At 43.5% G+C, this 23,165-nt stretch overlaps 1 protein-coding gene, 1 long non-coding RNA gene and 1 pseudogene across 10 annotated transcripts in view; 2 read left to right on the forward strand and 1 right to left on the reverse strand.

Moving 5' to 3' along the window:
- The window catches only part of Rin2 (Ras and Rab interactor 2), a 201,180-nt gene extending 186,340 nt beyond the window's left edge, over nt 1–14,840 (forward strand). For all 8 annotated transcript variants that reach the window (XM_076929902.1, XM_034495200.2, XM_076929903.1 and 5 more), the window contains 4 exons: nt 3,519–3,824; nt 5,981–6,112; nt 10,653–10,816; nt 12,829–14,840. In XM_076929902.1, coding sequence (XP_076786017.1) covers nt 3,519–3,824; nt 5,981–6,112; nt 10,653–10,816; nt 12,829–13,149 — 923 coding nt within the window. In that variant the 3' untranslated portion in view covers nt 13,150–14,840. The remainder of the gene's footprint in view (nt 1–3,518; nt 3,825–5,980; nt 6,113–10,652; nt 10,817–12,828) is intronic.
- LOC143441457 (uncharacterized) lies at nt 1,076–12,900 on the reverse strand. 2 transcript variants are annotated; one of them, XR_013108859.1, is made up of 4 exons: nt 12,769–12,900; nt 3,340–3,441; nt 1,854–1,955; nt 1,076–1,157 (listed from the first exon to the last, which is right to left on the reverse strand). It is a non-coding gene; the product is annotated as an uncharacterized LOC143441457 (long non-coding RNA). The 2 variants fall into 2 exon arrangements; XR_013108858.1 differs by having other exon boundaries at nt 1,815–1,955; nt 3,335–3,441.
- Nucleotides 14,841–14,962: 122 nt separating the features above from the next.
- LOC143441456 (TM2 domain-containing protein 1 pseudogene) lies at nt 14,963–19,829 on the forward strand (annotated as a pseudogene).
- The last annotated feature ends 3,336 nt before the right edge of the window (nt 19,830–23,165 follow it).

A 23,165-nucleotide genomic window follows, 5' to 3' on the forward strand; every position in this document is an offset into this window, starting at 1 on the left:
CACCCCTTGAGTGACTTCTAAAATCAGTGAAGAGTCAGCCAACCACAGAAGCTAAGGGAAGAAGATTGCTGTGAGGTTGAAGCTAGCTCGGTCTATACAGTAACAACTCCCAGGACAGCCTGGGCTACTCGCTAGAATCAAGTGAAATCAGAGGGTAGATTCAGATTTCCCATCCATTTCAACACCAGGAATTTTTTTTTTTTTAACTTTTGGGTTTTTAAGGTAACGAGCTACTTCTAACAAATTCCTATAGCTGCACTACACTACGCACAGCACTGGTCCCTGGCCACATGGATTAAATGGGAGAGGGAGCCTGATCAGTTTGCTGGGAATGAACCCGCCATTGTCTTCACCCTCCAAGAACAGCCCAGAGCCATTTGGAGATAGTTTGTATAACACTCATTCACAGAGGTGACCAGGCTCATTCTGAAGTTACATGTTGCTCTGAGAGTCCCTGTCCATATGTGTACTTGGATACATAAAGTGCACTAGTCTTCAGCATTGGGTCTCATATATGGACACTCAAATAGGCAAAGCTTCTCCATCGTCCTCACATATACCAAAGTGGCCCCATGGCCCCTCAGTTGGTTCCTACCCGAGGGCAACTGCCAACCTGACTTCTGAACCATTGGCAAGCCATGCATTGGACTTTATAGAGGTGAAAGGCTGTGGGAGGTTTGCCTAATATGCCTCTTTCACACTCTGTGTGGTATCTGGGAGTTTCACCCATGCTGTCTGTGGAGCTGTGTGCTTCCGCACTGACTCAATGTTTCCCATTGTCCGAGTCCTATTGTAATATACCACAGTGTGAATACATCCCATGCAGCCATTCTGCTGGACCAGGCTTTAGGTTCTTTCCAATCTGGAGCAATCGTGAATAGCCCTGCTATGGACATTTATGTGCATTCCTAATTCATGATTGGCATGACCCAACCACTTCCTTGGTGACCCGTTCTGCCAAGGTGCAGGTGACGGGTATTTATGAATGCCACTTTCAGAACCCTTGAGTGAGGTAGACAAACTGGTCAGTGCTTACAAAGTGACTTGAAATTTACAATAAGAGATCACTTACTTGGGGGCTGTGGGAAGGTGCTGCTCCCGTGGAAGAACACATGCTTATTATTCTGCTCAAGGTCCTGGGCTTGCTCCCTAGCACACTGAAAAAGGAGAGAGGAAAAAGATGATTTACCTTGAAACGCTGCCTAAATGCTTGTTCTGAGTATTAATGTTATGCAAAAGTAAGGAGCTATGGCAAGGATTGGGTTATAATTAGGTAAAGTATTTGGTTAGGGCTTAGCTCATCTAAGCATTCAATTGCTGTTATTGACTTTTTTTTTTTTTTTTTTGGATGATCGTACAAAGTAAGGTCAAAGAAGCTATGACATCAGATAAGTTCATTGACAGAACCAATGCAAATGAAGTGACCTGTTGAAGGTCTCCCATGAAGTGAGTGCGTTCCCTTGCTTTTCTTCTTACTTTTAACCCCTTGTGCTGCTAATTTTGTCTTTAATTGTGTGGTGCTATGTCTTTAAACAAAGACAGAGTGTGGAAGTGAAGGAAGAAAGGAAAACCTAGGCTGAGGAAGTCTGATTGCTACAGGATCAGCATTACCGTCCACACTCAGTACTGACTTCGGAGACGCAGTCAAGCTGTTCTTGTGATTTGCACACCTGGCTTAGATTACTCCCCACCCTGCCCCCAGACTTCTAATGATAGGAATCTGAATCCAGTATGAACTGACCCAATATCAAGAATTTCAGAAGCTAGAGAAAGAACCCAATTCTTTCCAATCTTAGAAGTGACTAGATCCGTACATTTGTGGAATGGGGCCACATCGTTGTTATATCAGTTACCATGGTAGCAGTCAGGTGGAATGGTGAGATTTGGAGCATGTGAGGTGAACTAGTTGGCTCTGAAGAAGCAGAGAATTCATCATTATGCAAATTATCTTCAACCTAGAGACACAGATTTGTGTTACTGTTCATCTGAGTATCAACAATGGGAGCTATTGGGTGACCATGCGAAGGAGGGAAAATTAACTCCACCCACACCTAAAGGTTTTCCTAACTCCATAGAAATTTAAACGTTTAAACTTTTCATTTTGAAATAGGGTCAGACTTAGAGGAAAATTGTACAAATAATACAAAGAAACGTCCGGCCTCCACCCAAAGTCCCCAGTGTTAGCCCTTTGCCACTGTCATTTTGTTCTTCTTTCTGTTTATCCACACATTGCACATGCACACATCTGTACTTTCTTTGTTTCTGAACCATTAGAGACTTCATCACAGGCATTATGCCCCCTTTACCACAGTATTTTGTTGTTTCCTAAAAACAAAGCTATCTATTGCAAACTTCAGTATAGTTATCAAACTTGGGTGGGGGGAAAATATTAAAGCTGTGTTTACACAGTTACTGGACGGCTCTAGCAGACCAGAGCATAGCAGGCCTTGCCCTTCCCACTTCCCTCTCCCTTGTAAACCATAGACTACATCCTTAAAGTCAGCCACCAAGGTCTATTCCCTTATTTGGACACTTTCTTATGCCAGACTCATTCCTAAGGCTGATCACCAAGGTCTAGCTATCAAAGCCTTCAAGTCCAGCAATCAAAGCCCTCATGGTTCACCTAACATGCCAATCAAAACATACCACTACATCCTGGCCCATTCTAACATAGACCTCCCCTTTTTTCCTCCTAAAAAAAAGTCACACCTGCAAGGTCATTTGCTGCTGCCTTCTGCCAGGAAACATCCACTTTACTTTTCTTGCCAGCTTTAAAGATACCCTCTGTGAAAATAAGTGTTTGGGTACAGTTTGTACCTAATTTGGAGGGTTCTGGGAGGGAGCACCCCACTGTGTGTGGGTCCCTTCAGTTACCAAAGCTGTATTCAGATCCCACCTGATGCTTTACTGATGTCCTCTGTTGCAAATGAAAGGAGGGTTTTGATTCAGAATCTGATCCAAAATCCCACCCTTGCCATTAGAAAACCCCTTAGCTTGCAGACCAGCTAGCCTGGCATGCATATCAGTGGACAACAAAGAAGAGACCATGCTTCAAATAAGATAGGAGATGAGGGTGGACACCCGAGCTTGTCCTCTGACCTCCCTGTTCCTGTCAGCATATGCCCACTCTTACACACATACATGAAGGCACACCCACGTGATTTTTTTTTTTAAGGGAAGAAAATCCTACCAGATACCATATCAACGGGAAAGAACAGTAGAACACCTAGATCAGAAGGTCTTCTGAAATATTTTTTCAAATGTAGGGAGATTAATATAAACCTGCTTATTTTATTAAGTATATGCAAAGACAGTGATATCAGGGCAAGCTCACCTTACCTGCTGCGTGAGTCACGATGGTTCTGTCTCTAGTCTGCCGGGTGTTAACCGTCCTGGTCACGTGTTTGTCCTCTCCTCTGAAGACTGTGGAGAGTGACAGATCTGTATCCCAAGAAAGCATCGGTTGTAATCATCCTTCCTTCAGACTGTGGTCACGGTAGCTTCTTTTTCTTTGGCAGATGTGGTGTTGGAGAAGGCCATGCACAAATGCATCTTGAAGCCCCTCAAGGGCCACGTGGAGGCCATGCTGAAAGACTTCCACACAGCTGACGGCTCCTGGAAACAACTCAAGGAAAACCTACAACTCGTGCGGCAGAGGAACCCTCAGGAGCTGGGGGTCTTTGCCCCAACCCCTGACTTGATGGAGCTGGAGAAAATCAAGCTTAAATTCATGACCATGCAGAAGAAGTATTCGCCAGAAAAGAAAGTCATGCTTTTGCTACGGGTCTGTAAGCTCATCTACACTGTCATGGAGAACAACTCAGGTGAGGCAGCCTGTCACTGGGTCCTGATTTCACATTGAGCCCCAATATGCCCTCCCTTCAGTCTCTAGATTTCACCTAGTAGTCTATAGAAATACAAATGCAACTGATGGAATCTGTCAAATGAGTTTCATGCAACTGAGTAACATAATAGCTCAGTCAGTGAACGTGGATAAGGACAAAGTAAGAGTTGTCTATAATGCTGGTTTAAATAAAAAGAGTTAGTGCAGTGTCATGCTTATGAATTTGTTACCTTCCCTGTGCAAATGAGTTTCTTTCCTGAGGGATTTTGACCACCTTACTCTTCAACCCTGCAGTTCCCACATCTGTTTACATATGACCCTCTCCTTCATAATGTGAGAATGAGTTAAGGCAACTCATTCTGAACTCCAAGTGCAATGGGAACATTAGTGAGAACTTTTGCCACACTCTGGCCCATGTGTGTTTGTGCTAATAATCTCCAGCACAACGTATGAGAAATCTGGAGTGCTTGGGAAGAATGAGGCTGAAGCAAAGAAATTGGAAGTCATCAAAGAATTACAAAGTAGGAAACAAGTCCTCAGAATTCCCCTGGCTCTTTCCTAAAGATGCAGAAGTACCCATGATTCATGGGTAGTGACTGAGCCCACCCTGTTCCAGGCCTTCAGAGCATGGGCGGTGACCAACCTTTTTCTTGACAGAAATTGCCGTAGTAGAAAAGCCATAGAGAGAAAACATAGGCTCTGTTACCCAGTGCCGGAGTGGATAGGAATGCATGTGCACCTACATTGTAGGCGGATTTTAACCTCTGCGCTCTTGGGACCAGGCAGGTGGTTCAGCCAGTAAAGCACTTGTCAGACAAGCCTCAGGACCAGAGTTCAGATCTCCAGCATCCACATAGATGCTGGGTGGATGTGTGTGCCATCTTACCCGCAATCCCACACTTGTGAAGCAGAGAAAAGGAGATCCCCAGGGTAATCTGACTAGCTAGAATAGCCAAATAGGTGAGCTCCAAGTAAGAGACTCTGCCTCAATAAATACAAAAGAGAGCAATAGACAACACCACCTAATGTCAACCCCTGGCTTCTATGTGCGTGTATACACATACACACACACACACATGGCCCTTGAGCTATTGCCAGCCTGTAGACAAGGCCTCTGAAATTTGAAGCCCATATCTCTGTAGCTCATGAGATCATGTATAAGCAGTTCCAAAATAAATACCTGCTCAGGATTTCATTGTTCTGATAGCATTGTCTCTCCATCTGTATACTGGTGATGTTTCAGACATGACCATCTTCATTATGGGGCTGTCCCACTTCCTGTGGGGAAGCTTAGCAGCATCCTGGATACCATCTGCACCCTTACCCTCCAGCTGTGATCATGAAAACTGTTTTCAGATAGTGTCAAGTGTGCTCTCAGTTGGCAAAGTCACCCCATTTAAAAACCACCATTGAAAGCAAACTACTTAAGAGACAAGGACTTTCTTCTTCTTCTTCTTCTTCTTCTTCTTCTTCTTCTTCTTCTTCTTCTTCTTCTTCTTCTTCTTCTTTCTCCTTCTCCTTCTCCTTCTCCTTCTCCTTCTCCTTCTCCTTCTCCTTCTCCTTCTCCTTCCTCCTATTCCTCTTCATCCTCCTCCTCCTTCTCCCTCTATATTACTATTAATCAGGTGCTATCATCAATGGACTGAATTGCTATTATCAACACAGATTTAAATAAATCAAACAAATAAAATGAATGTTGAGCAGAAAGAAGCTTTTTTTCCTGGTGTAAGTTTGGTCTATCATTACATTTGCGATACATATGCACAGAAGACAGTGAGCCAGAAAGAATTAGCCTAAGGAAATATTTCATTCAGGGTTAATATCATGCTTTGATAACTGCCTAAAAACACTTAAAAGCACTCTGTTCTAGTACACAAATCTTAAAAATGGGAAGAAAATCTGAGCTGTCTCCAAGACATTCATTATGAGACTGTGAGCCAGGGCTGGTCACAGAAAGCAGTGAGTAGAGCTGAGGGCCACGTAGGTAGGATTCCAGGAACTCCCTCCCACACTTGGTTATAAGTAGCTCATTTCCCCAGCATGACTTCCTGGTAGCTAATAAAAGCAGCAAATAGGATGTGAAAGAAAGAAACATAGATAAAAATATCCCACCTTGCCCTCTCTTCCTGATCCTAGGGAGGATGTATGGTGCGGACGACTTCTTGCCAGTCCTGACCTATGTCATAGCTCAGTGTGACATGCTTGAATTGGACACTGAAATCGAGTACATGATGGAGCTTCTCGACCCATCACTGCTGCATGGAGAAGGTAATGTACTCCTGAATGTGTCAGAGGAACTAGGCAGCTAGGTTTTGGGGGAGAGGCAGGGCAGTTGGCAGGGGTTATACATTTTAAATTTGAGATGAAACTCATGGAATGTAAAATTAGCCATTTTGAAGCTGTCCCAGTGGTCTACAACTGTCACCTTAGCACTTGGGCGGTTGAAGCAGAACACTTAGGTGTCCAGACCAGCCTGAGCTACGCAGCAAAGACCTGTCTTAAAAAGCATGGTGAGGGAAATAGCTCAGCCAGTGAAATGCTTTCAGGTCTGCGTTCAGGCCCCAGCATGCACATCACAAAGCTCACATGATGGCATAAATTGCAATCCCAACCCTGGAGAGGTGGAAACATGCTGGCCAGCCAGCTGGGCCGGATCAGTGAGCTTCACGCCAATGAGAGATCCAGTCTCAAATAATAATAATACCAAAGATTGTCCTCTGGTGTCTACCTTTATTCGAGCATGCGTGTGCACACACACACACACACACACACAGGCACGTGTGTGACTGGGAGTACACACAGAGTGCTGTCCAATACCACCTCTGTCTAACTCCAAAGCATCTTTATGACCCCTAACCTTGTGGCTAGGAAACCAGTTCCTGGGGCACTTGACATCTCACTAGTTAACTGCAGGACTAATTGGGGTTTTTTTGGTTTTGTTTTTCTTAATTTAAAACTATGTACTAGCCTGGGTGTTTTTGGTACATGCCTCTAATCCTAGCACTTGGGAGAATCAGAAATTCAAGGTTTTCCTTGACTAAATAGTGAGTGTGAGGCCAACCTGGACAACATGAGACCCTGTTCCCCCAAACAAATTCCCTCAAACACTATAGTGACTTTTTTTTTAAATTACAGTAGTAATAGTAATTCATTGCAGAAAAATTGAAATTAAAAAAGGAGAAAATGCAACCAAGCCTGACAATAAAAATGTAACTTAGTAGAATTAAACATTCAGTAGAATATATTTTCCCCTTTTTTGGTATGTATGTATGTATGTATGTATGTATGTATGTATGTGTTTGTTTGTTGTTTGTTTGTTTGTTTCAATACTAGGGATTGAACCTAGGGCCTCATGTACTAAGCAAGTAGCCAATCACTGAACCGCAACCCTTGCTCTTAAAATATCATTTAAAAAAAGATAATGATTCTTTTATTTAGAAAGTTGCCAACTTTTTATTAAAGAATAGTTATGCTGATAGAAAAATAGCCTGCTATTGTTGTCATTAAAACCAATGAAAAGCTGGCCTTTTAAAAAAAAGAGAGAATTGTTGTTTTAAACATCTGAACATTTGTTTGCTTTCCATTTATCTTTGTGTTCTGTTTCAGTCTTACCCTGCATGTGTCCTAAAGAGGAAAGCCTTTCTCTTTTTGCATCATTTAGAGGTTGTATCATGAAGAGCCTTCAGATGCTTGATTGTGTAGCTCACAACCTTGAAAGGCAGCAAGAACTGGGACTTTCCTGTGAGCTGGTCATTCTGGAAGGAGACAAATCCAGGCCTGTGTGCCCATCTCTTAAATATTTTCAGGAGTCCCTTGGGCACCCAGATAGAAACTGAGGGGGCAACTATGTTTTCTCTGTTCCTGTTGAGTTTCTGTCTGGGCTTGAGCACAAAGGTCTGCCTGCCCTCGGGATGCCCTGGGTTTGCATCACCTAGGAATCTCCCACAGAAGGTGTTAAATACATTGTCATCTCCAGAATGCCCTCTAATGTCCTCAGGCCTCTTCTGAATCTACAGGTTTGCTTTACCTATCAAAGACCTGTTTGCTTTCCCTGGTCCCTAAGACATCCCCACCCCATTCCTTTTTGGCCACTGCCAACTTGGGATAAGTACCCTCCATTCTGTCCCCAAGCAGAGGCAGATACAAGTGAGCTCTTCAGGCCTCTATGTCTCACCCGGCCATATCCTCTCCATGAAATTTCATGCAGGGACCCAGATACTCCATTATCAGCCCATGAGTCCCAGGGTGTCTTTTCCCCTTCCTGGGATTGGGCAGGAGAGAAAATGAGTATGGCTTTGTTCAGGCACTGAGATAGACATTTCTAAGCTCCTATGTGGAGCCACCCCTTTTCCCACCATGTGATTATTGTGGTTTGGGGCTTATTTTGGTGGTTTCTAGTAGCAAGAAGACCCCTTGAGGCTTTGGGGAAAAGAGTTTCTCAGTCTCCCTTAGAAAATCACCCTTCTGTTATAGACAGTGTATACTTAGACGCTTACGTCTTGTGGTCTGAGGACAGAGACCACCATTTCCTGCTCCCTTTCCTGGCAGTGCCTCCGAGTGAGGCCTCAGGTTTCAAGCTTGTCTTCTTAAAGGAGAAGAAATAAGCATTGTGTTGTGATAGATGGGCAGGATTGTCTTCACCTGGAGGAATCCCTGTGAGGATACATCGATGTGTAAATAGCCCATGGGCTCCTCTGCAGGAATTGTGTCAGACACTCTGCTTGCCTGTCTTTCTTGGGAGAGCATGGCCCAGGCAGGCTGCCTGCAGTTCCAGACTAAGTTGTTGGGTATTGAACTGCAGCTCTTCTGATTTGGATCTAGAAGAGCTGAAGTCATGTGTGTCACAGACCCGTATTTTCTGTGGCCTGTCCAAAGCTCTCTTGGGTTGCCTTTACAACAGTCACGTGCCTTTTCTGCTGTGTAAGCAGGCCATCAGCCATTTACAGGCCCGGCACCTTAGATTCCCTTGCAAGCTCAGAGCTCTTGCTTATGGTGGGTTATAGTTTTGCTGAAATTGAAAACCTTCCTCTAATTGTATCCACATGTTTCAAAGTATGGTCAATTCTGTGTTTCCAGCATGTGAGGTTTTCTCCTTAGTGGGCTGAGCACATCAGGGCTGTGGAGTCAAATTCAAAGTCCGAGGAACCCCTCACCACCCCACAGGGGTTGTAGCTCCTGGGCCCACAGTTAAATGCTGACACCAGGTTACAGTCTGTTAGATTCTAGTAACCCGTGTAAATTGCCCCGAACTCCCCTGTGTGGCTTTCACACACTTGATCTAGCATTTTACACTGAGTCATGTGTGACTTATTCCTGGGGCAAACACTAACTAAGGATTAATAATTCATAGCAGAGGTTGCTGTAGAGGTCTTAACTCATGGATGGTGGGGTCAGGAAAACTCTAAACAAAAAGCCTGATGTGGCCTGCCTTGGCTTGCGGGTCTGGTGAAATGATAGAACCCTTGGCTAGCATGCACCCCAAAGCACCACAAAGAAAGAAAAAGGGGAAAAAAATCTTCATCAATGACTGCCAACAACAAGGCTGCTTTGCCAAGTTCAACTTCAGTGCGGGTTCACAGGCCCACTACCCATGCTCCTGAGAGGTGAAACCATTTCAATCCTGCACATGGGTCAGAGAGAGTTCTGCAAGGCTCCCTGTGAGCAATTAAAGGCTTTGGCCATGAAAGTGATACTTCTTTCTCACTTAACTGAAACGAACTTCTGTTCTATGAATGAATCAATTGTTGTTGTCATGACTGTTCTCTTTAATGTGTGTCTGTTCTGGGGAACAAGTTCCTATGATCTCCCTCTCCCCAACTCTGTCTTGAACACATAGTAGAACTTTAATGGGTATTTTGTCTTATTTCCCCTAAACTCTTCTTGAACACATAGTAGAACTTTAATGGGTATTTTGTCCTATTTCCCCTAAACTCTTTATGTAGTGTTTCTATTCTACATGGTGTTTTAAGTCATCTAGCGACGATACAATTATGTCTCTATGGGAGGATTATATCTTTAAATACAAAATACATACCCTGCAAGGAATTCTTACTACACCCTCAAAACGCCCCCTAGTGGTGCTCAAGCACATTTACAAATTCTTCAGCGAGCAACTGATTTATTTTTAAGACAAACCCAGAAAAAATACATAGATGTCTTAAAATGTCTCTTGTCTGTCAGCACTCCACACAGACAGGAGAGATTAATTTTAATGGTACTCTCAGAGGGACACCACTGTATTTAAAATGTAAATCTCTTTCATTACGTATGGAAACAGAGATGCTGTCAGCTCTCTGGTATTCCCTGCCCCTGGCACAGGCTTGGGTCACTCCATAAATGTGTGTGAGATGAATGCTTGAGTAGAAAGATGAGTGATACACTGTTGGATATGTGCCTTTGTGGAGGCGATGGAGAAATCACCATCTACTTCACGTGCTAAAAGCTCTGTGCCTGAGAATTCAACCAACCATGAGCTATAAATATTTAGGAAAAATTGAAATGAACACATACAAACTTTTTTATTGTCCTTTTTCCCCTAAACTCTTTATGTAGCATTTCTATTCTACAGGTTATTATAAGTCATCTAGTGATGATGTAAGGTTTGTGGGAGGGTTATATAGATTATATGCAAATGTTGTGACTGTTTTAATGAAGAGTTAAGCATCCATAGTATACAGGGGTCAGACCCTAGACTCTGTCCCGAGGATACACAAAGACAACTGTATACAATATGACATTAACGCTTGTACATCTCCGCTGCCATCACAAGTGTGACACTCTTGAGAACTTGTTCTTTCTGCCCTTCCAGGAGGCTATTACTTGACAAGTGCCTATGGGGCCCTATCTCTAATAAAGAATTTCCAAGAAGAACAGGCTGCGAGACTGCTTAGCTCAGAAGCCAGGGACACCCTGAGGCAGTGGCACAAGCGGAGAACCACCAACCGGACTATCCCCTCCGTTGATGACTTTCAGGTATACACCCAAATCCCAACCCTGCTTCCCTGTCTTCCGGGAAGGTAGAGCTGTCTCTGGCAGCCCATGACCTCAGGGCCTGAGGCCCTGGCTCAGGCAGAATCACCTTGTGGAAAAGGAATAATTAAGCCACCCTCTGCAATGCCCTGGGTTCCATTCCTAACACTTACAGGAAAAAGAAAGAAAGAAAGAAAGAAAGAAAGAAAGAAAGAAAGAAAGAAAGAAAGAAAGAAAGAAAGAGGAAAGGAAAGGAAAGGAAAGGAAAGGAAAGGAAAGGAAAAGAAAAGGTCAAGATACAGTTTCTACTCAGTGTGTGACTCACTTTAGCACCAACATAAAGATAAATATAATTATCACCACATAAAATATACACACAGGTTTGGCTCACAGTTGGCTGCTGTTAGAACAACAAAATCACGCAACAAAATGTCCAAAGGAGAAAGCCCAGGCAAAGGCAAAGGATATCCAGTTTCCTCAGGAAATAGCAGTGTTTACCCTGCAGCAACCCCACTCCCATCCCCCAACCCCATTGCCCTTTGGGAAGTGGTGGACGTGCAACAAAGTATCTTTCTACCACTCCCCCCTCTCCCCCCCTTCAAATTCTAAACTGAATCCCCTGGAATCTCAGCCCAGCTTTTAGGGCAGCAGGTCAGTTTTCGAGTGAATACTACAGCCGGCTCCTCTCAAGTTTCCAGGCCGCGGCTGTATGGTTCCCTATGAGTTAACTTCCTGGAGGCAAGCTAGCAAGGCAGAGCCTTTGCCTGGCCCAGCCTGGCCCAGCAACCCTGGATTTACTCCTGTCTGTGCAATGATGATCCAATCTGCAGCTCTCTTTGGATAAATCATCTGAAGGCTTCTGTGAAAGCCGAAAACGCGGCTGTGTTTTATTTCCAAGTGCTGCGCAGCAAGTTCCCTTAGCAGGAACCTGCAACAGCAAGATGAATCTGCCTTCCTGTCCAGAGTCACCTCCCTTGCCTTTTCTCTCCCACTTCTCCATGCGCTGAAAGCAATCCTTGGTTCAAAGTCAAGCCCCTGCTTGAAAAGCAAGGTCAGCATGTTCTTCTCCAAGATTGCAATTTTCTCAGAAATTCCTTTCAGACACACAAACTACAAAAGAAGAACATATGCTGTGCACCACCTTCCCCAACACACACACACACACACACACACACACACACACACACACACACCTGCTTAGGTTGTTCAAGACGATCTACATGGTGAGTTGTTTAGCTCATGCAGGCATTGGGCTACTGCTATATAGGGTATGCAAGGAGAGGGGGTCCTGAGAAGCTCACTGCCTCTCAGGACACCTACATCCTTCTTAATGCCAAGCCTGCAACCCGGCTCCTTTTACTTCCTGCAGCATCACGTTATGCTTAGTCAGCTCCGTCTCCAAAGCCTTCTTGCAGAATCAACATCCCTTCCCTGATTCTTCCCACATTTCATCCCGAGCCACTGGGAGCCTTATGTAAAGTCATGCCGCATGAGATCACCATTTGGGCAGAATGGTCAGACCTCAGCAGTTTGACCAATCATTATTGTCTTTGGGTAGGCTTCCTAGAACGGCGCAAATCGATCATCATGGGTGCTGGTATGTCTAGATGTTTTAAATCCCTTCCTGCTAACTGCCGCCCCAGACTCTCCTGCTGTTTGGGTTATTTTTCAAGCTGGGGGAAAAAAAACCATCCCAACTTTGGATATGGTTCACATTCTTAGGATCTCTTCAGCAGCTGGGTTTACAATGGATATAAGAAAGGAGAAAAACAGGACTGGCAGGACCTCCTGTTGTTTCCCTTTGCAATGTGTTAACATGTGGCTGCTTAGTCCACGCCATAGTCTCTGCCACTGTCCAAATACAGACCAGAGTCTTTCCTGGCAAGAGCTAGTCTGACTAAACGTCAGGACAAGCCTGAGCCTTGAGCAGCTCGCCAGTTCGGCCTTGCACTTACCTCTGAATGGCGTCTGCTTGCTTTTCTGTGCCTGCTTCTGACATCTGTTTCCACTTGCAGAATTACCTCCGAGTTGCCTTCCAAGAGGTCAACAGCGGATGCACTGGGAAGACCCTCCTTGTGAGACCGTATATCACCACAGAGGATGTGTGTCAGCTCTGTGCTGAGAAGTTTAAGGTGGAGGACCCTAAAGAGTACAGCCTGTTTCTCTTTGTTGATGAGACGTGGCAGCAATTGGCAGAGGACACTTATCCTCAGAAGATCAAGGCCGAGCTGCACAGCCGGCCTCAGCCTCACATCTTCCACTTTGTCTACAAGCGAATCAAGAGTGATCCTTACGGTGTGATTTTCCAGAATGGAGATGACCTCACTCCCTCATAGGGGACACATGGGATACATCCTGTTGATACATCCAAAAGGGAGCTGAGAGTCTAGCTTTCTGGCTGCCACGTGTTTGAGCTTAGAAGACAGCCACCTCCTCAAGGACCCCTCAGTTCAGTGACTAAGCCATCCATAGGCTGACTTGGCCAAGGGCATCCTTTAGATACATTGCCCAGATGAGGTAGCCGAGATTTGGGAAATAGTAAGACGCTCCTCCAGAAATGGTGAATTGGATTTAATGGTTCAGGTGTCCTGAGATCACTGGCTGGTTAACTAGCTACCTTAGCCAGCTTCAGGGTTGACTTACACATGTGTGTATGTGCTGAGGAAAACACTTAAGGTACAAACTCTTCTCTTGGATTTGATAGCAGGTGTTGACAAGACTGTCCGATGCAGTGTGTCAGGTCCCTCTCAGCTCTGTGGATGGCTCCATCTTTCCCTCTTTCCCTTCTTTCGTGCATCCTTCATCTTATACTTTTTTTTTTTTTTTTTACAAAGAGCCTCTGTGTTTTTATATATTTCATAGAAAAATTTATAGCAGTTGCAGGTAAACTGTCAGGATTGGTTTTTAAAATATTTTTATAACTTTTAAAATATTCTATAAGTATGCATGTGATTTAACATTTAATATTTGAAGATAAATCTCTTGCTGGATATGAGAGTACCACATTTTAGACGCCTCTTAGATGTCTCTCTTCTGTAACTGGATGTTTCGGCAAATTTGTGGAGAGAGACTTCTACTCCTGGTTGTCTTAAAGCAATCCCTGACGCTGGCCACAGGCTGCCTTTGAAAAATCGAGTGTACTGTTACATTGTTCACTTTCAGTGCTGGTGTACCATTTGTTGTCTTTTGTTTTGAAGCAATCGATGCTGGGAATTAGGAGAGAAATGAATGTAGAGAGAGGTAGAGAGAGAAACACAGACTCTAAGGAGGGGCTGAGGAATGAAGTCTGCAGGTTCAGGCTTTCGGAGGACATTGGAGTCAGTACTGTAACATATGTGCTGCAGTGAGCTTTGACAAAGATCTGTTCCATATACTGTCTGCTTTGGTAAACAATTTTTAAAATCCCTATAAGGAAAAGTAAATCAAGGATAACGATCCCTATGACCCATTTTGTAAGTCGACACTAAGGACATCCATTTATTTGGAGGCAGAGACCAAGTAATTAATGTATAATATGGGTTTTGTTGAGTTTGATAAGATGTTGATGGGAAGAGAATGCACCAAAAACAAACAAACAAACAAAAAAGTCCCTCTTTATTATAAGAATGGACAATGTTTGGGGGCATGGCTCAGTGGTAGGGCTGGCAGACACAAACTAGCATGCTGGGTTCCAACCTTAACATGACAAATATGAGCAAAGCAAGCTGAAAACATGGATGTATGGTGAAGTTAGATTTATGTTATATAAAATGATTTATGGACACATATATTCCAGAAGGGTCATATATCAGTGTAATCCAGGTCATTGCAAAACAAAAACAAAAACCCATGTTACTATCTTGTGTAAGGATGTGCAGGCATCTGATTTGGGGGTGCCTGTACCTTGTACCCCTGGCTTTTGTTGTACAAGAACCCTCAGCACATGCTGTGTTGTACTTCCTTTTGTAAATGATTTTCAATGAAATTTTGCACATAATACATTGTAATACTGTACAATAATCCTGTGTAAAATAAGTTTTGCAATATTCTTCAGTTGTCTTTTTTGTTGGTGGTGGTGGCGGCGGCAGCGGTGATTTGTTTTAGAGTCAGAATATAATCGGGTACCCAAAGATGTTGTGTAAATGTACATGACAGTGGCTGGGCTTGGTGGCATGTGCCTTTTACCATAGCACCTGGGAGGGAGAGGCACACTGATCTCTGCGCGAACATGCACACGCACGCTCACACGCATGTTCGAATGCATACATGCACACTCGCACGCACACAGTACACAACCATAAACTTCACCTTGATCTGGTAGTTGTGAAGAGCAGATAGGACATTACTCAGAAGCTTATGGACCAATAGAACAGAAATTAAAAACCAAAGAGAACAGATGGCCAGTGGCCTGCAAGCATTTGCAGGGCTATCCAGCACAGTACTTGGCTTAGATGGCTTCAGAGCAAATCACAGCTAATCTGAACTCAGAGGCAGGCAGGGTCCTGCAGACAGCTCCTCCCTGTCCTTAGGCAACCTCTGCTGTATCCTGGCTGTGAGTTCAGATGATTGCAACATCAGCATCGCAGGCCTGATCCTCTGCTGAGTGTGTTCTGAGGAGTGCAGCCATGCGTCTGCTAAATATCCGTTGCATCCCTGTTGATAGGGAGAAAGGAAGTCTGAAGGGTTTCTGAGACATCCATAAGATAGCTACTTAAGAGACCAGAAGGAAGGCTGAAGAAGCTTGCTTTCAACGTTGGGATTGAAGAGACGCTGCTGTCTACGTCTGTTCAGCTGCCCTCCCAACTCTGCACATTTAGCCGATGCTGTCTGTCCTTAGGCTGAGGTACTCCTCTTAGATTAAAAGCGGGTCATGACATCTGAATTAGGCAGTTTGAGCAGGCCCTGTGAGAGCGGAGGAAGAACAGCTAGAATGAGCAGAGGAAAACATCACAAGACTTGCCCTGGTTTGTCATTGGGCAATGCTTCCCTGGCAGAGTTTCAACACATGTGTCTCCAGTTTTCAGTTTTCCCCCCACGCAGGCATTTCTCACTTCTCAGTTTGTCAGGAAACAGACCCTGGTGGAGTTTGGATAGTGTACGAGCAGAGTAAAAATATACATGCTGGGCGGAGGGAGAGGAGGGTGCACTTCCAAACCTAAAAATATCTTGAATGGCAGCCAGAGGAAGGAATTTTGTTTTTGATGTTGGACATACTGCCAACTATGACCCCCTTAGGGACGGGGGTGGGGGTGAAGGAATGGAAATTGTTAAAGTTGTTTGTATCATGTGGGAGTTACTTTAAATCTACAAGCAAATGCAAAAGAAAGGAAGCTGGGCCTGACTGCTTCCATTCACAAATGTGGTCTCACCTCGCTAGCAGCTCTGACCTTCCTCTTCTGCAAGAAATATGAAATAAAAGGGGCCTGTGGTGTTTAAGAGCCTGGCTCTACCCTCAGATGTTGGGGGAAAACTGACACAGGTGGGGATCTGTCTACATGGGACACAAGTTGTCCCATGTTACCCGTGCAGTGTCTGGGAACAAAATGGTGACTCTCTGTCTTCAGACCATTCGAGTATGGGTACATTTGAGACCCAACTGTTGTTTGCCATTTGGTGATCTTTAGTCAAATCGGGAGAATGACCTTCTCCCCAAACCATAGTACAGTGCTGAATCACAAGCAGATGACGGGAAAGGAGAGGGAGGAAAGAACTGGCATTTGTTTCAGGAAACACGTTCCATTCTGAAAAGGGTCTATGTTTTAGCATAAAGAGTGAGTAGCAGCTGGCCCAAACTTCCACATGAATATTGACTTTGCTAGGAAAGGAACCACGGGGAGAAAGAAAGAAAGAAAGAAAGAAAGAAAGAAAGAAAGAAAGAAAGAAGAGAAAGAAAGAAAGATAGAAGAGAAAGAAAGAAAGAAGAGAAAGAAAGAAAGAAGAGAAAGAAAGAAAGAAAGAAGAGAAAAGAAGAAAAGCATATTCGAGTTAGGTAATACAGTGCTTGTGTGGGATACTCTTGGTCCTGTGTTTGATATGGCACATGTACACCTACCCACCACTCCTCACTCCCACCTGTACCACACCACCACCACGACCACCACCCCTGCCATGAACTCACTCACAGAGATCTGAAGGGTATCAGGACTCTTCATTTTACATTTTGTTGATGTTGTTTGGTTTAAGACAAGTTTCACCATGTAGCTTAAAACTGGTCATAACCTTGCCGTGGTCCTCCTGTCTCTGACTCCTGAGTCAGAGATTTTGTTTGTTTGTTTGTTTTTGTTTTCTTTCAGACTAGGACATTGAACCCAGATTAGACAAGAGCTTTATTATTGAGCCACACCCCAGTCCTGGGCCAATACTCTTTTGTTGTTTTGAGATAGGGTCTCACATTGTCCAGGGTGGTCCCAAGGTCCCTGTAAAGCCAAGTATGACCTTGAACTCCTGATCCTGAGTGCTGAGATTACATGCATGTGACACAGAGCCCAACTAATGGACTAGTACTCTTAGCAGAGGGATAACCAAAGTTTGTCCTAAGGATTCTGGATGGAAAAATCTCCCAAGGAGTGACATTGCTAGGGGGCTGGTTCTTTTCTTAATTCTAATAAAAACTTAAATCCTAAGATAGAACTTTCCAAAATCCTTATTCTCTGTATTGAAAGCACTTAGAATAGCATGACTGTCTCTGGGTATTTACTTTGACAGAATATATTTGAATCAATGTAGCTGAATCTTTCACAGCTTGCAGCACAGATGGCTAGGAAAGACATTCTGAATACCCCTTGCTTGCCCCTCTGTAAGCAGCACTTAGGTTTCTAGGACACAAGTCACTCACACAATAGAAGGTGTAGCCACTAGCTCTTCTTCTTTCCTCCATGGCGACCATCTCTCTATTTCTTCTCATGCCCCACCCCCATTCCCACCTGGGAAGTGTAGAGCCTTTCTCTCTCACTGCAAGTCTTAAAATGCTTGTATTCCAGTCCAAGGCCTCCTGCCAAAACACAGGCTATGACTTGCCTTATTGCTTGCTTTTCCAGCTCCAGCTAGAGAATTCATTGTGAATGAACCATCAGCCACCCACCCTGTCTGTCACAAAGGCTCCAAGTCCACTGCTGCAGTTTTAAGTGTGCAATTTTTTAATTAATTTTGCTCTTGCTTTTCAGTCATGTTGGTATGGGATCCAGGTCCTTGAGTTCTCTAGGCAAGCACTATACCCCTGAGTTCTGGTACCTAGCTCTAGGCTACATCTTGAAATCACCTGGGGCTGCCTAGACCATCAGTGGTCTTCAAGTGGGACCCAAATGTCTAGGTGATTAACACCTCAGGATGCTCCCAACAAGAACCACCAGGCACAATTTTTAAAATGACAGCACTCTGGGCATGTAGCTTCTCACTTGGCTACTAACATTTGAATAGTACACATTCCTAATTTCGCTCAAGTACTTTAATCTCTTGTGCTGTTTTGTCCAACATAAACATAAAGCCAATTACAGATTTTCTAGAAGCCACATTTTAAAAAGGACAAAAAGACTAGCAGTTCAAATTAATTTTAGTTATAGATGTTATTTAACCCAAGAGATTCCAAATATTATATTTCAACAATCTAAAACATTAAATAGGCATTTTACATTCTTTTAAAAATATTAAGTCTTCAAAATCTTATGTTTATTTCATACTCAACAGCGCATCTAATTCTACATGGACTTCATCTCAAATGATCTCTGTGCCTAGTGCCCACCAAACTGGATTTTAAATTATAAGGTATTAGCAGAAATGATTTTAAGTGTGTGTGTGTGAGAGAGAGAGACAGAGAGAGAGACAGAGAGAGAGAGAGAGAGAGAGAGAGAGAGAGAGAGAGAGAGCGAGCTCATTTCCTATTAGCTAAGCATACCATCAGGAGCTATAGTTAGAACTTTTTGCCGGAAAGGGATTGAAAATGGAGGAAAGAGGATGCAAAGACGACAAGTCTTGCTGGTCTTGCTGATCTTGCATTCATGGCCAAAATGCAATCCTGAGATGAGCCATCTCCACCCCTGCAGCAATCTGAACTAGTACTCCCAAAACGGAATTAATAATGAGCTAAAAAATACTACCATAATCAGGGTTTTCCAACAACTCCCCTTCTTTTAATTTTATTAATTTATTATATTCACTTATTTACTTAGATATTAACATATACATTTACAGACATTCATCAGGGCTACTCTTACTTTGAAAACAAGCAAACAAGCATAGGGAGGACGAGGTGCTCAACATGGCAGCCACTTGGCCCACGGGTCCGGCTTCCCAGCCGTGGGACCTCCGGACCTCCTCTGCACTGGGACCTCCGGACCTCCTCTGCACTCTGTAGCTTTGCGGGTCACTGTGGGACATTGTGGGGCTGCTACCTCTGATGCCATCGGGGGGCCAGGAGAGGCCCAAGTGTGAGGACCTCAGAGTGGGACAATATATTTGTAAAGAACCAAAAATAAACGGTGCAAGAACCAGTAAATTGTACGAACTATCTATACAGTTCCTGTTCAATGTTTTCCAGCACCCAACATAACTTGTAAGGATTTGAGTGGAAATGAAACACATTTTACTGTAAATGAAGTTGGTTTTCTCAAGTCCATATCTTGCCGAAATGTAAATGGCTATTCGCACAGAGTGGCAGTGCATTATTTCTTTTTTTTTTGGGGTGGGGAGCGGGGGGAATGGCTGGGAGCAGATCGCTTTTACCTTGGATATCCTGCCCGAGGCTTGTTAGAGTTTTGCACCATAGAATTTTGTGGAATTGGGAGCCTGATTGATTTTGTTCTTCTTTCAGTGCAGATTGCTGCTCCTTCAGATGGAAGTCATTATACATTATAGACTACTATGTATACATTATATACATTATAATGTATAATGTATACATTATATACATTATAATATATAATGTATACATTATATACATTATAGACTACTATGGAACCAGACTTACAAGACTCAGCATTGCTAATGAAACATTTAGAAAAACACAGTTGTATCCATAAGTTTAAAAGGAGGAACAGAGCCAAGTGGTGGTGGCGCACAGTGGTGGTGGCGCACGCCTTTAATCCCAGCACTTGGGAGGCAGAGGCAGGCGGATTTCTGAGTTCGAGGCCAGCCTGGTCTACAGAGTGAGCTCCAGGACAGCCAGAGCTACATAGAGAAACCCTGTCTCAAAAAACAAAAAAACAAAAGCCAAAAAGGAGGAACAGGTTTGAGCCTCCCTGATTTCAATCAAGAACCCTGTATGTGGAATCCCAGATTTTCCTTTACTATCACTTTATGGGTTTTTTTGTTTTTTGGTTTTTTTTGGTTTTGGTTTTTTTTTGTTTTTTTTTTTTTTGGTTTTTTTTTAGTTTTTGTTTTTGGTTTTGGTTTTTTTTTTTTTTTTTTGTTTTTTTTCGAGACAGGGTTTCTCTGTGTAGCCCTGGCTGTCCTGGAACTCACTCTGTAGACCAGGCTGGCCTCAAACTCAGAAATCTGCCTGCCTCTGCCTCCCAAGTGCTGGGATTAAAGGCATGCGCCACCACTGCCCGGCCTAGATGATGTCTTAATGTGAGCTCAACTTTGACTTGTTGATTTAGTTAAAATATATTATTCCTAGATTTATTTAATAGTCTTTCTTAGAAATCAGTACAATATTTTTTGTGGGCTTCTGTCTTTATGAGATAGCTAGTCTATTACTCTGTTACTATCATATTACTGTCATGGCCTTCACACATTTGTCATTTTTATTTGTGAAAAATAAAAATATAACTTATTCACACACAAAAAAGAAAGAAAACCATACAGTGCATGATGTGGTTCATTTGCACTATTTCTTTTATCCAGACTTCATATTTGCTGTAGCTGTGGGAAAGTAGGCTTATTTGACAGATGTGCAGGTGTATGCAGTTCACTATGAACTGAAAGAAAGAAAAACAAATGTTACAACGTTAAGCTGCTAACAGCACTTTAACCATCTGGAAGTAAATACATCTGTCAACCAGCATCCAGGCAGGAGGCTTTTGTGTCCTAACAGCCCACAGGTCAAACCTCCTGCCCACCAGAAATCTATTAGGATTTCAAGCTGCTCTTGGACTTGATGAATTAGCACGTACTTTTGGAAATAGTGGTATAGCATTCCCTTCTCATGTACAAGGTCCTGGAGCCAATTCCCAGCACTGCACAAACAGGGAGGGGAGAAAAATGGGAACAAAGAGATTGAAAATTTGGATTTCTGCATATTAACAAAACTCCTCCCATGGCTTTATGTTCAATACAATATGGCTTGACTTCAAAACACTGCAAAACATACTTGGGACATAGGAGTTGGTAAGCTGACTCAAATAAACAAATATGGTGGTGTGCTACCCTACCCCTCAGTTGAAAGGAGAGACAGATTGTGATGCCTACTAGAAATAGGGCATACATCTTGCTTAAAATCGCCTGTATCTCCTACAAGAGGATAAAAATGTGTATTCAAAAGCAAGTGTTTACCAAATGGTTAGTCATGATATTCTTGCTTTTTAGGCAAAAGGGTCCTCTGGACCTGGGGCAATGATTCTAAAAATGACAAGGTGACAATGGAAACAATGACTTTACTGGAGGCTCTTGTCAGGAGGACCTGTGTCTGGGCTAGCTGCTAATAGATATGTGTGTAGTGTGCATGCATGTGTGTGTATGTGTGTGTGTGTGTGTTACAATCACATAGTTCATCTAGTTAACTAGTCACACTGCCTACATGTGATGGGAGAAGTTTATGAGCCTTTTGGTTTTCTTAGGAGACAACTTCTTTTTAAAGGCAGTTTGTCCAACCAAAGATCTAACAATGCTGGGACTGCCTTACTCATTGGTTTTGAAGAATGAATACAATATCTTACAATCAAATGTACTTGCTAGACAAAGAATGAATTACAGGAACATCTTTGGGAAAGCAAGCAGCGAAAGGTGCTACCTCCACTTCTCCAGAGAAGAGGTAGTCCTGGATGTCCAGGAACTTGCTGTAGACCAGGCTGGCCTCTAACTCATAGAGACTCATTTGCCTGACCAAGCCAGCTCAGTCGGTCAACAAGGTCTCAAGGGAGGGAGCGAGGATTAAAAGGAAAAAGACATTACCACATGACCCCCGCCAGTTCTGAAGCTGGTTTATTTTTTCCAGTCTGCTTTCATATCATTCTAGGTACATACAAAGACTAAGGTCAAGGTCAAGGAACAAGCAAGGCAATAAACAAAGTCATGTAGTAATCAGAAACTTATCAAAATCATCAAGATCTTGAGCCTGCTTCCTTGTCCTAGCCCAATGTCAAGTTCCTGTGTGAGCCTACTTCCTTGGGCTGGCCCAATGCCAAATTCTTGCCAGATTTCTGGTAGCAGTCCCAAGAGCTGCCTCTGCCTCCCAAGTGCTAGGATTAAAGGTGTGCGCCACCACCACTCAGCTGCCAATGATATCTTTCATTCATGAGGTTTACCTCCTATTCTGAGGGAGGGATTTAAAAATAAAAACAATACATTATTTGTTAACTCAAACATTAGAAGGTTTTGATAGAAAGTGACAGTGACATTTCCCTGCTCTCCACTCAAATTCATTTCCAAATGCCTCTTCCCCCAAATCCTCCTTTAGCTCCTTCTCCAAAATTAGCTTCAGTTAAAACACACACACACACACACACACACACACACACACACACACACACACACACACAATTACATTGCAATTTAGACTTTCTTTCAATGTAATTTTTGGGAGGAAGATCTTGAGGATAAAACCCAAGGCTTATGCATACTAGTCAAGCCTCTACCATGAGTTAGGCTCTAGCTGGACATTAGTGTTTTGTTCCATTATGGATGGTAGAGATGTGACCAACTCTTTAATGTCTTCTCCATGTGTTGCACATGTCATTTTATTGAGGACTCTAGGGTGCGACTACTTGTGAGACTTTCCTCTTGAGTCAGGCTATTCCACTACCACGCCCAGCAAAATTTGCCTATATCCTGCTGGGAGTGGGAGGTGGGGTCAGTGTAGCTGTCAGCTTCCTGGGATTCAGAGAGTTTCCATTTTTCAGATGCCTCACTTCCAGTGGAGGGCTGGTGCCTCTTTGTCCATCCTAGAATGCACACTGAGTGTCACAGCAGCCGGATTGGGTCAGGACACAGCTCCACACTTCCATCTGCAGCAGCCTGAGAAGTTATTTTCAGAAACCCTACTCTTGCACCATAGAAAGGAATCTGAGGACAAGCCATTGTGAAGGAGGGCTGGAGTTTATTAGCAGGTGTAAATATAATTCTTTGGGGGATTTTCTTCACCCTCTTTGCTCGCAAATAACTGCAGGGTGTTTCTACACCTGCTCTAGCCCATTTTAGCTTCTGAATAAAGACACAGTGA

Source organism: Arvicanthis niloticus, chromosome 2 (assembly GCF_011762505.2).
Source record: "Arvicanthis niloticus isolate mArvNil1 chromosome 2, mArvNil1.pat.X, whole genome shotgun sequence".
Lineage (NCBI taxonomy): Eukaryota > Metazoa > Chordata > Mammalia > Rodentia > Muridae > Arvicanthis > Arvicanthis niloticus.